Source organism: Salminus brasiliensis, chromosome 18, assembly GCF_030463535.1.
Source record: "Salminus brasiliensis chromosome 18, fSalBra1.hap2, whole genome shotgun sequence".
In the NCBI taxonomy this organism is placed as follows: domain Eukaryota; kingdom Metazoa; phylum Chordata; class Actinopteri; order Characiformes; family Bryconidae; genus Salminus; species Salminus brasiliensis.
Window position 1 is genome coordinate 24,472,750 of NC_132895.1, and position 16,220 is coordinate 24,488,969.

Genomic DNA, 16,220 nt, shown 5'->3' on the forward strand with positions numbered 1-16,220 from the left:
GTGGAAACACTCTACAGGACAATCAGGAGGTAGGAATCTGCCAACAGATTTGGTACCTGACTCACCAGAGCATCAGCCCATCAGTGTTTTCCAGCCCCTGCTCTGATCAGCCTTTCCTACAGCTACAGCTATTTGTGCTGGAGGTACAGCTGCAGCTTTCTGAAGAAACAGCAGTTGGTCTCAGTTTAAGGTTAGTGTGGAGGACACTGTTGTAAATGACTCCTGACTCTGACTCTGGGGCTGATTGCTATAACAGTGTAGCAGAAAGCACCGAGCTGCGTGAAGGAAGCCGCAGCGGGTACCGGAGCATCCACAGTAAAAGTCCCCTCGTCCTTACCGTGCAGCAGTCCGCGGCGTCCGCATCACACCAGCCAGCCTGCCCCGGTCCTGCACCGAGAATCCGAGGGACGTCTACGGAGAGACCCCGTGAACACTGGAGGTGGAAATAGGCTCGACGGGAGCGGATTGTGAATGTAACGGCATCCCGGTCTGGTTAGCAGCGAGGCTAGCAGGGTCTCAAATATAGCGCTGGCACTGAGCCCCCCCAGCCGGTGCAACCCGAGAGGGGCTTTAACACCTCGGCCAGCTTCTAAAAACGATCGTCGACCGTACACTGTTCCAGGTCCCTTTAAGAAATCGGCTTGAGTTACAAAATACGAGTTCCTCTCCACACTACCTTCAACCCAAGAGGTCATTAGGTCTAACGTCCCCCTCAGACCCCATCTATCTGTCCATCACCAGCAGAATTACAGCAAACTGATGAAGAGGAGCTGATCATCTCCTAAAGAGACAACCAATCCAGCCTGAAATAGCACACCACCATGCTGCCAGCAGACCGAGCATGAAGGGCCTGTTTTAGGCACTCATCCTGGAGAAAGGTGAATGGGTCAGTGGGGGAGATGTTAGGGGTGAAACTGTGTGGTTAATTACACAGAAACTTTCTCGGATTTCTTTACAGCAATGGGGAAAGAAACCAGAGCCATTCTGCATATACACCACACTGCCGTGCGTGCCTCAGGCATCCCATTCGTAACCATTCCAACTTTCCAAAACTTCGTGAAGCAGATTTAAGAGGCATTAAACATTTCGGACGCCAGATTTCCATCACCACTCTGCAAGTTTTACCTACTTGCTTTGTAAGGTTGACGGTAACATTCTGGAAAAGACATACGGGAAAGCTGTATCGTGCTTCAATCTATAACCTGAGCTCAAGCAAATGGAAAAGGAATCTCAGCATTTAAAGATATTCATCAGAAATCAACACAGGGAAGGGTAAAAGAGAGCAATTTCATCTTAACAGCTAGAAAGTTGGTAGAAATCTGACATTGGGTGTGAAGAAAAGGCTTTGATTAAAAAAAAGCCCAAGTTAATTTGACTTTCCTAACTCTTTCTATTTTAATAAACAACTTTATTTTATTTAAATAGCAACTAGACATCCACCCGGTAACACAGGCAAGAGTGCATTGATCCTGAAAGCAACACCTCACTCCACTCCCCCAACCATGCATGCCTGGCTTTTTGGCTCATTGTCATTCATCTATTCAGGTGAGGATGGCAATCAGAACCCTGTCTCAGCATTTGGTTAAGAATCACTCACTTTTCTGCTCCAACCACAAGAAAGGGAAACAGCTACATGAAGTAAAGACATTGAGGTTATTTACATTGTAATGTTTTGAACGTACCACTTCATTCAGCACAGTATCTCTCAGACCTCCGTTATCGATTTCAAAATGCAGTGTTCAAGTTTAAAGATGAATTAGTTAAGGCATAAGCCAGAGTTAAGACAAATTGTACCCCAATACCCCTGAATTATCCTCAGAACATACTGGAAGTGCACCCCAAATCCCCACAGCTTTAATTATTTATCTCAGTGTTTGGAGAATGTCTGTTAATAAACCACAAAGCCCAAAATGAAAATGCACAAAAAAATTCATCATTTATTGAAGTCTATTTTTCACAGAAGTTGTCTCTAAAAAGATAAAAGCATCTAAAGGGTTCTTGATGGTCCGCTTCCATACTGTTAAAAGTCCATAAAAGGCTCTATGATCAGTTGTCATCAAATCAGTAGTGCATTAGCAATAGACAGTATGGTAGTGATGGATTGAATCCACATAACCAAAAACTTTTAGAGAGCTATATTAAAAAGACAGTTTGACAAGAAGGGCGAAAGACAAATAAAGTTAGACAAAACAGACACACAAAAGCGAAGCGGCTACCAGACGTGTGCACCTGCCTCAGGATTCTTCACGGACAGGAGTGCAGCCTGAGAAAAAGCTGTTCTTGAAATTGTTCAGTCCTCGTTTGTTCTTCCTCAGGAAGCTTGGCATCTGCTCTTCAGATTCCTCACCGTCACTGTCAATATCAGCAGGGACAGGCTTCTTCTCAAGCTTTAAAGCGGAAGACAGCTGGCCCATGTCTCCAATTTCCTAACAGCAACAAAGGAAACGAATGAACACACATTTTGGTACATTATTACAAAAGCAGAAGGCTGCATGGCCATCGGTTTATGCAGCAGACATGCTCCTATTAATGCTCAATTTAGTTTACATACTATTCTTATGCTTACTTCGTTGGTGTGGCGCAAGAGATAACACCACTACCTGCCACTGAGCTATCACACTATGTGGGAGACTGAGGTTTGATTCCCAGTCTGGGTGACTATGCTGCGCTACATCAATAAGAATCCTTGGGCAAGACTCCTAACACTACCGTGGCCCACCTCTGTAACACGAGTAACCTTGTAAGTCGCTCTGGATAAGAGCGTCAGCTAAATGCCATAAATGTAAATGTACTTCCCTTCAATATTTTTTGTAAGCCGAGATTTATGCAAAAAAAACGGTACAAAAACTGCACTAAATTCTTACGTTTTTAGTGGGTGGAACGCAAGGAGGCCTGAAGAATGTGGCATCACGAGGACTTACAGCTGTGGGGTCTTCAGGGATAGACACAGAGTCCTTTGATGCATTTATTTCATTCATGTCCTGAGGTCACAAAAATATAAAAATAAATTCTGTGTGAAGCAATGTTCAACTCCCAAATATAAAAACCCAATCACCTCTCTTTTTCTCTTACCATGCGGTTCTCCATGTTGCGGCACTTCTCATGGTCACACAGACAGTTCTCGCCACAGGTCATTCTTCCCTTCCGGCAGCGGCACAGTTTATTGACGCAGCGTCCTTTACACGCACACTAGACGGGACCACAATAAAAAGAAAAATTGACCGCAGTTTACCCACATACGATTTTTAGCTGCAGCATGAAATGTCATGGATTTACAGGGCCCTTAACCATAGCAAAGCTGGTTAGACAAAATGCGGGTTCAGCATAGTGTGATCTCAGCAAACAGCACCTTAAAGCACCATCAACAAGTACTTCAAAAGAGTATGAGCAACTATGTATGATACAGCACATGCATGTTACCAAAGCAAAGAGTAAATAAGAGCACCCAGCAGGTGAAAAGCCTAGAAAGAATAACCAAATAAATATAATGTGAATCCATATTCCATTCTTTCATATCTTGTGATACATAGATTTTTAAATGTTTAACAGCAATATTGTGCGTCTCTTATGGTTAATGGGTTCCCACGGTCAAATGTCTCACCCCGGTCATTTTAGACTTCCTGGAGCCTCTGCGAGTCTTCTCCTTTTCCGGGCGCCACTCATCCTCCTCCTTCTCAGACTCTGATGGGGACACCAGCTCATCTATGTCAATTATGGGCTCTTGCAGAGGTGCCCGGGCAGTGGAGTAGCTTTTGGCCTTGGGCTTTGGGAAATCATACAGTGAGAATTAAACAAATGTTTAACTACAGACTTATCGACTTATTCAAGTGCTATATAGCAGCCACTGACATTATTCTTGCCATTTCACATGCAGAGGAACGACCCCAGCTATTCATCATTTGATTAAAAGCTTAGAGAAAATACATTAGAAGATGCTTAGAACTAAAACAATTTACTGGAGTATTTTACACAGCAACTGCACCAATGCTTGCAGTAGCCAGGAAGGAATCAATAATTCAGTTCAGCAAGGCTTGTTACTCATGTATACTTTTTTGTTTCTTTTAAAAGTCAAAATAACTAAACAAAATAATGAAAAATAGAGCAAGCATTTAAGAATAATATATGGATGACCAAAGTAATGTGACTATCGCAGCTACAGAAGTGGCATAAGCGGTAAGGCACGAATACCCCTCCCAAACTCCAGGACACACTTAAAAAAAAAAAAAAAAAAAACACTTGGTAAAGGCTCACTGATGCTTATTGTTAAATAAGAATATGATTACAAACAGATTTGTACTCTGCGTTCTTTTCACCCGCATTTGTTTATATTTGAATATATATAATTTTTTACATGTAAAGGGAGTATGAATATGACTTAGCCAATAAAGGACTACTGAAGGCAGCAATTCGCTAGATCAGGTGGGTTGGTCTACAGCACAACATTCCCCAGGAGCAGGGTTAAGACTGCAGACCAATTTGCAATTCAGAATGACACGGTTTGTGAATAGCGTTTACCCTCAGAAATTAACACATCACCTGGGGGCGCTACCTTGAAGTGTTTTAGCTCAATGCTACTGCAGTGCATATTGGAAGATGATCTATTCAAAAAGACCTCAGTATACAGTATGTTTGATAAAGCTTAATCAACTAAAACAGGCCACATAACCCAAACATTTATTACTTGGGGAGAAAAGCTGAGAAACGTGACTTTCAAATTATTTTAAAAAAGTAAACAAACAATGGATAGCTCACCTTAGGAGGGACATATTCAAACGATGTGTCCGGAGACTCGCTCACAGCTGAAACTTTCTTTGCGCTTGTCAGCTGAGCCAGAAGTAATTTCTGCAAATATATAAAGCCAAAATAAGCCAGTGTTACATTCATGAAAAACAAAAATAAATATAATCATTTGAACACATACTCTTACCTGCTTATACTGCTCATTCTCCTCTGCGAGTTTCTGGTTTTGCTCAGTGAGCTCCCGCATCTTCTCAATCTCCTCTTCCTGTTAAAATAATTCATTTTAAGTCATACTGCGCAATCTACATTCTTGTTATCTAGCAACATATCAGCAAAGCAGGAACAAAAGCGAGGGGGGGGGTTGGAGAGCAACAAGCAATTGGCAAATTCTTACCTGAAATTTCAAGCGTTGTAGCAGCTCCCGCTCCCTCTTAGAAATCTCTTGCTCATCTTTTTTCTTCTCCTCTGCTACAGGCTTATTCTGGAGCTGACTAAGAAGATATAGCACCTATATGGGACACCAGACGAACCATTAATAAAGGAACACAGCGAAACAGGGTTGCAACAAACAGCAGTCTTTTATTCTAAGAGAGTAGATGTATAAAATTACATGCATCTTCCTGATATACTAAGCCAGCCGGAACAGAGAGAATTGAAAAGTTGCCAAATTATTCATAGCAGTAACTGAATACATCTTCAGTAATTCAATAAGACAACAAGGTTTGAAAGGGTTACACAAAAAGGGTTTTCAAAAGCACAACACTGAAAAACCTACCTTCTCCTGGTGCCTCTGCTCTAGCTCCACCAGATGGCTCTGGTGCTCCATTTCCATTGTGGACATGAGCTTCCTCTCATCACACAGCACCTTCTGCAGGTCTATGTGGTTGGCTCGCTCCTGTTTCAGTTCACTCTCCAACTTGGCATTTGCCGTTTTGGAAACTACAACCTGCATCACATTTACTTTATGTTAAATCAGCGTTGACAGCTGTGATATTCAGAATATTAGAACTGCAGGACAGAAAAAACACCCTGCTATAGAGGGAAAATCCACCACATACATTGCTATACACTGTCTAGCTGTAAAGGCTGATTCTTACTTTTGCACAGATGCATGCAACACAAAGAAAGGGATCATGGATAAACCTAGCCGGCAGAGGCCATAACATGTAGAGTTCCAAAAAACCTCAGATGTTTCTCATGAATTCACAGAGCTGTGCATTAAAAACTCTTATTAGCTGTAGTAGTGCTGAGACAAGACACCAGTCTAAAAATAAACAACTGAGACTGCATTAAAAGTGCTTCACCCTCATTCAAGTAATCATTTTTACATGACCCATTTTTCCCCTGATGCACTGTCCACACGTATCAGAATATTTCAACTCCTACAAAACGGAGCCCTAAAATGCATCCATGAGCATGCCAGCCCAGCAACACCTCAAAATTTGATGCCAAATAAGCTTAATGCCCAAATAATGTTTTCTTCTTTACTTCTTGTTTTGACTACGCAGAAATACAAACCAGCCCTAAGCCATCTTGTGACAGGTCCATGCTATGGACCTGCAGCCAGTCACACTGCTGAATCTAGATGCCGCAACATGCGGCCTTAAATCCAGAATTAGTTCTCACCTCAGACATGAGAACTTTCAAGGCACTCTTTGCTTCCACAATGGTAGTGATGGAATCCCAGCGCTGCTTCATGCGTCCCTCGTTATCAGCATCCAGCACTTTCTGCTGAAGGTCAGCTATCTGAGCACTCCTGTGGGCATGTGTGTAGATTCAAGTTAGTAAATAAGGGGGAGAGTAAATAAAATCCAAAAAGCAATACGTCAGCACTCCTAAACACACAAGATAATATATTTACATTTGACAGACACTCTTATCCAGAGAGACTTACAAAAGTGCTTCATATAAATTTCACCCTCTGAAACTGCAGGGCAAACCATCACAATAATATCCAGATTTCTCAGCTCTAACAGGTAGCTAGTTTCGGTACATGACTGACCTGAGTCCCATCTCAGTCTCCAGGTTCTCCACTTGTTTACTGATGGAAGCCTCCAGATCCCCCTTGCCTTCCAGCTCAGAGATGGTCAAGGTGCGACGCTTAAAAATAAACACAAACAAAGCTTCAGATATCAGGCAAGAAATTAATAATGGGACAGAGGTCACTTCCTTCTCTACAAAATATGTAAACCAGTTAAAGGTCAAACCATGTGCCATTAGGTCAGACATTTCACAGAACATGCTATGCTGGCAGTTGGGAGCCGCTGGGAAGTACCCACCCGGACTTTAGCAGCAGGTCTCTCTCCAGAATCCATCTGCTGACGGAGCTGTGATATTTCCTCAGCCAGGATCTTCCTATCCTCAAGCAAGTCCTGCAGATGCCGACGGGCCTCCTCTGTGCTCACCAGCACCTCCACCTCATTCAAAAGCCATGCCTAAAACAGAAGCCAAGATTGGTGTTTTAATGACCTTAATGAAAAATTTAACTACAGGGACATGCCTGTGGTTGTGCATAACTTCACAAGTCAAAGCATAAAAGAGGTCACTTTGCTTTAACAGTTCTAAACCAAAATGTGCAGACTGGCTTAAGGAGACTTATATTCCACTGTTACAATTACAGAACATGCTAAACCAGGGGATGCACTAATTACCTGACAAGTTGACTTGTGTGGTAGACATTTGTTTAACTCCTGAAATCTGTCTTGCTTAAAATAAGTTTTTGGTAACGCAGAATTGACATTGTACAAAGGATTTCATAAACTAACTTAAAATAACTTTCAGGTCTTTTGCATTTTTGTAACATATACGGATGCTAAAGAATGCGGTCAGTCCTTATAGTCAAGTCTTTCACACTGCATCTTTCTTTGCAATGCTGCCAGGCAGTAATGCCCATGCTCCCATTTCTAAAAAAGGGGAGATACCAAAATACTCAAAACCTGGTCAGATGACCAGGTAAATAAAAAAAAGATTTTTTGGCTTGTTCTGGCAAGCTTCCCACATTAACATGTCGACCCATCTCAGCTCACAGAGTAACCAGCACCCCGACTGACTTAAGTTAAAGGGCAGGACTTTATTTGTACGCCACTGAACTCCCATACATATATCAACCAGGAGCTGAAATCCTCAGTACAATCTGGTGCAGTATAGGGCTGTATACAACAAAGTCATTAAGTGCGAGAGACAAATGCTGCACCCCACAGTATAATTTCAGCAGGGTGGTGAAAACCGAGCAAAAACCAGTCAGTCAAAGACTCAATGTCACGGTCCACTTTCAGCTAACTCTGCTTTAGTTCAGTACACAGTATAAGCAGAACTGGTTGAAGAGAAATTACTTGGTAAATGAGAATTTGACTGCCACTGATGTTTACAAATGTATTTTCCTCTGCATTTTCATCTTATCCAAACACACTGCTTTCTTATTTAAAAAGCATTTGGAAATGTAGAAATTTGATCTAAATTTGAATTGCAACAAAATATTCTTGTATAATAACTCAACAAAATAACTAACCCTTCAATAGGTATTAAAAGTGTTTATTAAAATGCTCACCTTAAACTAAAGGTCGCCTGAAATTACAGGACATCGTTATGAACAGCATAAAAATTTGTAGTAAATGTTAGCGTCTGAGCTGAAGACATGCTTTAACTGCACTGCTGAGACAGGGACATTGCTAAATGACACTAATTGGGTTTAGCTTAAACTAAAAGGTGCACGTATTTGTCTAAAGGTGCACGTATTTGTCACTGTACAGTGTGGACTGTACAGCGAAATGTGTCCTCCACATTTAACCCATCTGGTAGTGAACACACACTCACACACACACATGTGTTAGGGGCAGTGAGTACACACACACACCCAGAGCGGTGGGCAGCCAACTCCAGCGCCCGGGGAGCAGAGAGGGTAAAGGGCCTTGCTCAAGGGCCCAACAGTGGCAGCTTGCCGAGCCCGGGAATCGAACCCACAACCCTGTTATCGATATCCCGGCGCTCTAACCGCTGAGCCACCACTGCCCCAACCTAATATCAGTGCAGTCATTCCACCATGTTTACAAGTTTGAAGTACCTTCACTCTGCTTGCTACACCCTCCATGCCACGGTTGTGGACATCTTTGCGTTTCTCAGCAACCTCGCTCCTCTTCTGAAGGGCGTCCTTCAAACGCTTGTTGGCTGCAGCAGCCTGAAAACAATTTACATGAACTGATTAGTATGTTAACACTAGTGTTTCACAAAAACAGCACAATTAATATTGTTTTCAAGACTTTACTGCTAGACTGCCCTTTCAGGAATGTTAAAAATAGACAGGTTACCTCCTCAGTTTTGCGGCGTAGCACATTTGCTTGTTTCTGGAAATCTCGTTCCAGCTTCAGCATTTCATACTGTCGCTTACGATCCTGCCAAGAAACAAACAAACAAACAAACATGAAATGAATCACACAGAAAAATCTTGCAACACACACACACACAGGCCACAGTTCCTACATTTAAAAATGCTGTACCTTCTCTTTAAGCTGCATGACTTCTTTGTCCTTCTTCTGCTTCCACAGGCGGAACTTCTCCGAATCCTCCTTCATCTGTCTCATAAGCTGGACCCGCTGGGCCTTCATAGCCTACACATTTGAAAGAGCACACAATATATTTAAAGTTAAAGCGGCAGTCCTTACGACTGTTTTTCCCCATTTTAAATTGAAAGCAATGGCCTTAAGAAAAAGGCATGATCAATTTCAATAAATAGCATCAGTGTGCTGCGCGATCATCCCTGCAAAAGCCAAATATATTCTTTCTAAAAACAGAGTGGCTTGGTAGTGGCAGTACCATTTTCTGGTTACCCAAGAAACCAGAGTGCAAATAATGGGGCTGATGCAAACAGAATGACTACTGCGAGAGCTACTACAAACATGGAGATATCCCAACACCAAACCCAGTCTTCATCTGCTTATATACCCACTTTCAAACCAAAGAAACCAACTAAATGTAAACTCGCAATGTTTAAATTCATCCGCTCGAAAAGGAGGCCACAATGCACACTTTAAAATACATAAAATAAAAAAATACTCTTCTGCATGCTTGGTGCAATTATACACTCACCAGAGAAGTCTAAAACTTACAGACTATCACTTTAACACCCTTGAAAAGCAGTCTGGCACTGACGTAAGAATACAACACCGCAATGGCCTTTGTCAAACAATGGTCTTGCTGAGCTAATGCATCTAAGCAATCAGCTATGGACAGCCATTATAGGGCTTTGAGGTCTGGCCATCATTTCTACAGACATACCTGAATCTCCTGGTTGAGCTTGGTTACGCTGCGCACTGAGGATTCTTTGAGCTTGAGCAGCTTAGACTGGTCCTGCAGCTTCTTCTTTAGATCTGTGATTTGCCCCTCCAGCTCCTGCAACCGTTTTCTGCGCTGTTCACTCAGCCTGCACAAACAGAGGAACAGTTCCTTTAGTTTTTAATATGGACAATTCTCATTGAACAGAATAACTGCTAAACACTGTAATGTAATACATGTGTTGGTAGAGAGCTTACTTTGCCTGATTGGTGTCTTTCTTAGCAGAGTGCAGGGCAAAGATCAGATCTTCCTTCTCTTTCTGCAGGGATCCAACCTCAGCCTGCAGGCCTTTTATGTTTTCCTAAATGTGTACGCATGAACATATTATATTCAAGACACAAACATAAGTATACTATCCTTTAGAGTGGGGGTACCTTAAAAGCAGAGATTACAACATGCTGCAATACACATTTTAAAAGTCTGAAATAAATACAATTACACACTGCACCATGACCAAACCCAAAAGCCCCACTGTGTGGACAACTTTTGACAGATTTGCAGCCAATGAGGGACGCTGTCGTTACCTACCTGATGTTCTGTTTGTATGGGTTCCAACTGACTATCATTCAGGCACATTTTCTTGACAAAGGCCTCCTTCAGCGCTAGGACTTTATTGAGCTCGATCAGCTCCTTTGACAGCTGAGCCTGCCGCAGAGCATGCTGGGTAGTGTAGGCCTCAGGGGAGTCTTTCATTTGGGCATCAGCACTGCTGCCCTGAAAGGAAAAAAACAACAAACAAAATGAGCTTTCAAAACAGTTGCAGCAAGATATACTTCGTGCCACTGTGCTGTGACTCTGTATTAAATGAAGACTAAACATACCACAGGTGAGCCACTGGCAGGATTGCCACGATCTGCACCATCGCCTTCACCCTCGACATCAAGAGATGTGGAATTGCCTGAGGTCATGGCATCTATTGTGGCTGCAATGCCTGCTCCCTCATTCTAGAGGCAAATGGAGGACAGGATAAAGAATAAATTGACACCTACGGGCTTATGGCACAATTTGTAGTCAAAGCAGAAGTGTAAAAGTGACATTTCCTGACTGTAGGGGGACCCCAGGAGCTAAAAAACACTAATTCTCTCATAATGCTGCTTTAATGATTCAGTACCCCAATTGTGACAGACAAAAGACTCACTAATCACTCATGCTGTACTTCTGAAGAGAAGTACTCAAGCTTACCAGACTCCCCTACTCGCATACCCAAAAGATTTGGTGACCCTTACTTGTAATTCGATGATGAGGTGCTGAAGGTTGCGGATAACCTCCACATTCTCCTTCAGTTCTTGATCTTCAAGGGTCTCCACTACCTTTTGCAGGTCCACTTTACACCTAATATGAATATAGCCATCACTCAGCACATCACCCATGTAATCTGAATGGCATACACACAGACACTGGAGGAAGGGGGGAAACTTACGCAGCATGTTCCCTCAGCTCCTCAAGCTTGCTCTGAAGTTTCTCATTGGCTTGCTCAGTCTAAAATAATAATAATAAATAAATAAATAAATAAATACCAAAAACATTAGGCTCAGTGATTTCTAGTACAAATGTAGATTATAGTATCTACCATAATGATCCTTTCAAACATGAGTGCAGTCTGTCCTACAGCCTCGCCCAGTTCTCGACTCAGCTTGGTGTTCTCCTCCTGCAGACTGCGGTTTCGCTCCAGGATCTTGGACACGTTTTCAGCTGGCTCAGCTCTACAGCACAAACAATAGTTTGTATGAGCAACTGTCCAGGAGACATTTCTTCCCAGTTCAAAGTAGACAAGTGCTAGTTCAACACTTTTAAAGACATTTTACTGAAACTCTAATCTAATGTCACTCTAATCTCTTAGTCTATTTGAGCCAATATACATTACAAAGGCTAACTGTAAGAAATGTCAGCCTAGCATATTGCAAACATTACCAAATAACCTTTTGCCTTTTAATTTTTGTAAATGCATTTAGGCTGACCAGTTTATTAAAAAAATAAAAAATAAATACAAAATCACTGTTAATGAACTTCCCTGTTAATCAAAAAAATTGGAGTTATCTTTTTTTGTCAATATATACAGTCTTACCCTGAAAGTACTGGAGCTACTCCTCCACGAGCATGCAGCAACATCACTTGAAGCTCTTGCACCTGCAGAACAAAGCAGACCATTTAGTTCAACACCAGAAGGGGTTTGGGAGGGGAGGGGTTTGGGGACTGACATTCTGCAAGCACTGGTACCTGCTGCTTGAGCCGCTTCATCTCAGCAGCTTGTGGATCAATGTTGAGAACAGGCTTGTTCTTGATTTTACGGGCACGGTCTGCATAGCGCAGCGTGTTAATGGTCTCCTCGATGTTGGAGTCCGCAGGACTAACGCAAGCAATCATTAAGGTGTGACTATTTCCTCCCAAGGAGTCTACAAAGGGAGAAAGACAAAATTGTAAGAATGTAAATGCCACAAAACTCAAAACATGAGGTGCACAAAAATCAGTACAAAATTTAAGATGCTTACCTTGTAGCAGACGGGTCAACTTAGAATCTCTGTAAGGCACAAATGTTCCCTTTTTGCTCTCATCACCAAGGGCACTGATGACATTTCCCAGAGAGAGTAGGCCTCTGTTGATGCTGATACCTAGGCCACAAAAACATGTATGTATAAAGTGAAAGTGTGTCCATTATTAAACTAGTCTATTTACTTGTCAAGTTTATTTCCTTACCCTCTTTGAGCCGATCTCCCTCTGCCTTAGTTTTCTTCTGTCTCTCAGATCCAGCAAGATCTACTAAGTGCAGTTTGGAGACTACTGTATCACTCCTAAAAAGAAAAAAAAAATAGAAAAATGTTAGCAGCATAAAGGATTAATGCTCTGTAGAGAAGTAATGCCAATTGAATAGGACTCCCTAGAGCAGGTAAACAAATATTGTCAGAATGCCTAATGTATGGTATAGGCTAGAGGGATATAAAGCCCAACAACACAGAGCTGTGGAGCAGTTTTGTCTAGAATGAGGATGCTTCATACAATACTTTTGGGATGAGGGTTGGATGGTGATCATCAAACATCCTAACCTCATTAATGCTCTTGTCATTTAATGAATCAAATCATTGCAATAATACCCTTGGTTTCAGGAGAAACTATGAATAAGGTGTTGTCCCAATACTTATATAGTGTATTATGTTTCATTACCTACAGAGCCCACGTTCACTACTCAAAAAATACTTGCCCCAAAACATGCATTTTGGTCAAGGTCACCTAATATTGTGCATAGGACGGTATATAAACATTTTTATACAAGAAGTTTTGGCCTGTATTTACAGAGATGAGACCAGTGTTTGTCAGCAATGTTAGCTTAGCATTTCCCATGCAAAACTAAGGAAGCAGCGCCACAAACATGTCTTGGCTGATCAACTGCATCTTGGCCGCATCTGGAATTAGCAATAAATCATCTTCATTTGACATTCGCTGGGCTATTCCTATTCACTCACTTGTCACTTCCCCGGCGCTGCTCCAGGTTGACGGTGAAAATGGCGTGGGAACGGGAGGAGGCTGCATTCATGGCTGTGGAGCCCACGGTACGGGCAGAGTTCCCGACCTCCAGACAGCCTACCATCTCCTGAGCTGTGAACACCTGCTTTTCTGTAAGCCCTACAATCTGCAGCATCAGAATAGAAACAAATCTTATTCCATTACCACCTTGTAGAAACAACTGTAATGACTACATTACATTTAGCATTTAGCAGACTCTCTTATTCAGAGTGACTTACAAAAGTGCTTTGTTGTTTATTCAGAAAATATCCTTAGCTAGTTTGTATAGACTTGGATTGTTTTCCGTGGATCTTAAAGGATGGACGGTCAAGTCGAGCCGTACTTGAAGCTCGAGGGCTCTTGGTAGTGATCTGCTTTTGACCACTGCCATCAAGCATGAAGGGCCTAGTCTATTCTCGGCTTTGTAGGCCAATGTCAGCGTCTGCTAAATGCCTTAAATGCCCATTACTATTTAAAGCTTTGTAAACCTTTCTGAAGTCACAGCCACAGCAAAGCAATTCTTTTAAATATTAAGGCTGTTAGCAGTGTCTCCATTACTCACTTTGATGCCATCCTTCGGATCTTCCCTAATGCTAATAACTGGTTTGTCCTTCGATGTACATAGCAGGTCCAAAATCTCTTCATTGTAAATCTAGGAGAATCAAGCACAGTCAAAGAGGTTGTTTATTACACACTGCTTCACAACATGCAGGTTACAAAGGAAAGGAAGAAATTTTTTAAGAGTTCCAGCAGGAGGTACCTCAAGATAAGACACATTAAGTGTGAATTCATTGTCTGTCTTCTTGGATTTCTCCTGAAAGATTTTCCTGATCACTCTAGGTATGACCCCAACAGTAGGCTCATTCTCTTGTGCTGATGTGTAGGTGCCACCCATAGAGAACGTCTTTCCAGAGCCTGTCTGACCATAGGCCAGCACAGTGGCATTATAACCTGGGGGTAAATTACACGCATCATAAGAGGATTCCCTTCCACTTCATACACAGGTATTAAAAGTAAAGTGCAAGTAAACATACTAATTAGCCCTAAAAACAACAATACCTAATTAACTAATACATATTAATTGATCACAAGCACTTCAAATAGAGTCTTATATTGTAAATTGTTGAAAGAACTATCTTTTAGCCCAACTATTTAAAAAAAATTCTGTTTAAACAAAATTTGTTACGTGATCCATCAGTGCTGCTCCAACCCAGACTATTAAAAACCAATGAGTTCAGTGATCTGGTGTGCTGAGAGAACTCCGGTTTTACTAAGAGCATATAATGAGTAGTTTGCAAGAGTCAAACACAATGAACTTAAGATTTTAGAAACATAACTGTTTTATAGCAGCTTTACTATAAATTATACAGCATGTTTACAACCTGACGCCACAAACAGAAGACCGTTCAATACAAAAAGAGTTGATGACAAGTAGAAGATCAAGTATAATGCCAATCTGAATGACTCTCAATGGAGCTTACGGTTGAAGCGCTCTGCCTGTCTCCATGCAAACTGAAGCATTTTCGGTGTAATTTGCCCTTCCCCAGAGGAAGCATGGATTGTAATGTAAAACTGTAAGTCATGTGACCTAATGAATTTGTGCAAACCTTTGAAAAGCCCAGACAGCAGAGGTGAAACAGCCATGCTGAACACCTCCTCTTGCTCTGTTGTGGGGTCGAATACATAGTCATATGTGAAGGCTTTATCATTGCCTACCACCACCTGAAAAAAAAAAAGATATCAAATCAGTACAAATAAAAGACCAGAACAACAAAAAAAGAAGAAAAAGAGAGAAACATAGAGATGTTAAACCATATAAGTACAACATATCTGACCTGCGGTTCTCCGGGCACAAACGTGAGGCAGCACTGACATCCCTCATTCACTTCTTTGGGAACCAGTGGACGGCACCGAAGAGCCACCCTGACTGGAATCACCTTGTCGTCCTCCTTAGTCATGCTTTAAAGAGAGGACACAGTTTTAACAACAAAAAACAGCAACATGGCTGGTGTACAAAGCTTTATACTGCAGTGAGTGTCATCACAACTACTGACAGTCAAAAAAAATTGGATCTTCACTGTCCCCTTAGATATGGACCGATCAGAGATGGACGCTGTTTGTGTTCCCCTGCGTTTCACAAAAGCCTTTTCTACGTTAGTTGAGCTAGCTAGCACCACCTTGGTTTGCTAGGGACTAACACTGAAAACACCACAATGAATATCCCACCATTTCCATGATTTAAAAACCATGTAAATACCTCATAAGCAACGTGCTCGAACTACTCCTGAATCCAAATCAGGGAGATTAGCTAGATACCAAGTTCATAGCCAAGTCAGTCAGCCCCGTTACATGCACGTTAACGTTAGCTAGCAGTTTACAGTACGTTAGCTAGTGTTAGCTTCGTTAGCTAGCACAAACCGTCGCGATAAGGGGATACTGGATAACGTCCTATGATTAACTAGACGTTAGTCACGGATTCAGCCTCGTTAGCTAGCTAGCTAAGTGTTACTGGGTTCTCTATTAGCTAGCACACAGCGAGGCTCAGAGATCAGTCCCAGGCCAAGTTAAGCTTCTTTTAACTTAAAAAAGTTACTTACTGTGCAAACTAATCGCTTTACATAGCCGCAAAAAGCTTTAGATAAGAATATTATACT

At 41.9% G+C, this 16,220-nt stretch overlaps 1 protein-coding gene across 1 annotated transcript; it reads right to left on the reverse strand.

The window, feature by feature from the left end:
- Positions 1-1,968: 1,968 nt before the first annotated feature.
- On the reverse strand, positions 1,969-15,853 carry kif4 (kinesin family member 4). Its single transcript, XM_072661923.1, has 31 exons — positions 15,824-15,853; positions 15,402-15,525; positions 15,174-15,288; positions 14,327-14,517; positions 14,129-14,218; positions 13,527-13,693; positions 12,763-12,857; positions 12,558-12,677; positions 12,286-12,461; positions 12,134-12,195; positions 11,639-11,771; positions 11,489-11,547; positions 11,295-11,400; positions 10,890-11,012; positions 10,597-10,782; positions 10,266-10,369; positions 10,012-10,156; positions 9,234-9,344; positions 9,045-9,128; positions 8,801-8,914; positions 7,020-7,175; positions 6,743-6,840; positions 6,367-6,496; positions 5,516-5,686; positions 5,135-5,248; positions 4,928-5,005; positions 4,753-4,842; positions 3,602-3,763; positions 3,073-3,189; positions 2,865-2,981; positions 1,969-2,426 (listed from the first exon to the last, which is right to left on the reverse strand). The coding sequence occupies exons 1-31, from the start codon at positions 15,826-15,828 to the stop codon at positions 2,235-2,237; spliced, it is 3,735 nt and encodes a 1,244-aa protein (XP_072518024.1). The 5' UTR covers positions 15,829-15,853; the 3' UTR covers positions 1,969-2,234.
- Between the last annotated feature and the right edge of the window lie 367 nt (positions 15,854-16,220).

Coding starts and splice junctions, on each gene's coding strand:
- kif4 (XM_072661923.1), bottom strand. Junction 10,157..10,265: donor AAAGACACCAATCAGGCAAA/GTAAGCTCTCTA, acceptor CTGTTTGTGCAG/GCTGAGTGAACAGCGCAGAA. Junction 2,427..2,864: donor GCGTTCCACCCACTAAAAAC/GTAAGAATTTAG, acceptor TGTTGCTGTTAG/GAAATTGGAGACATGGGCCA.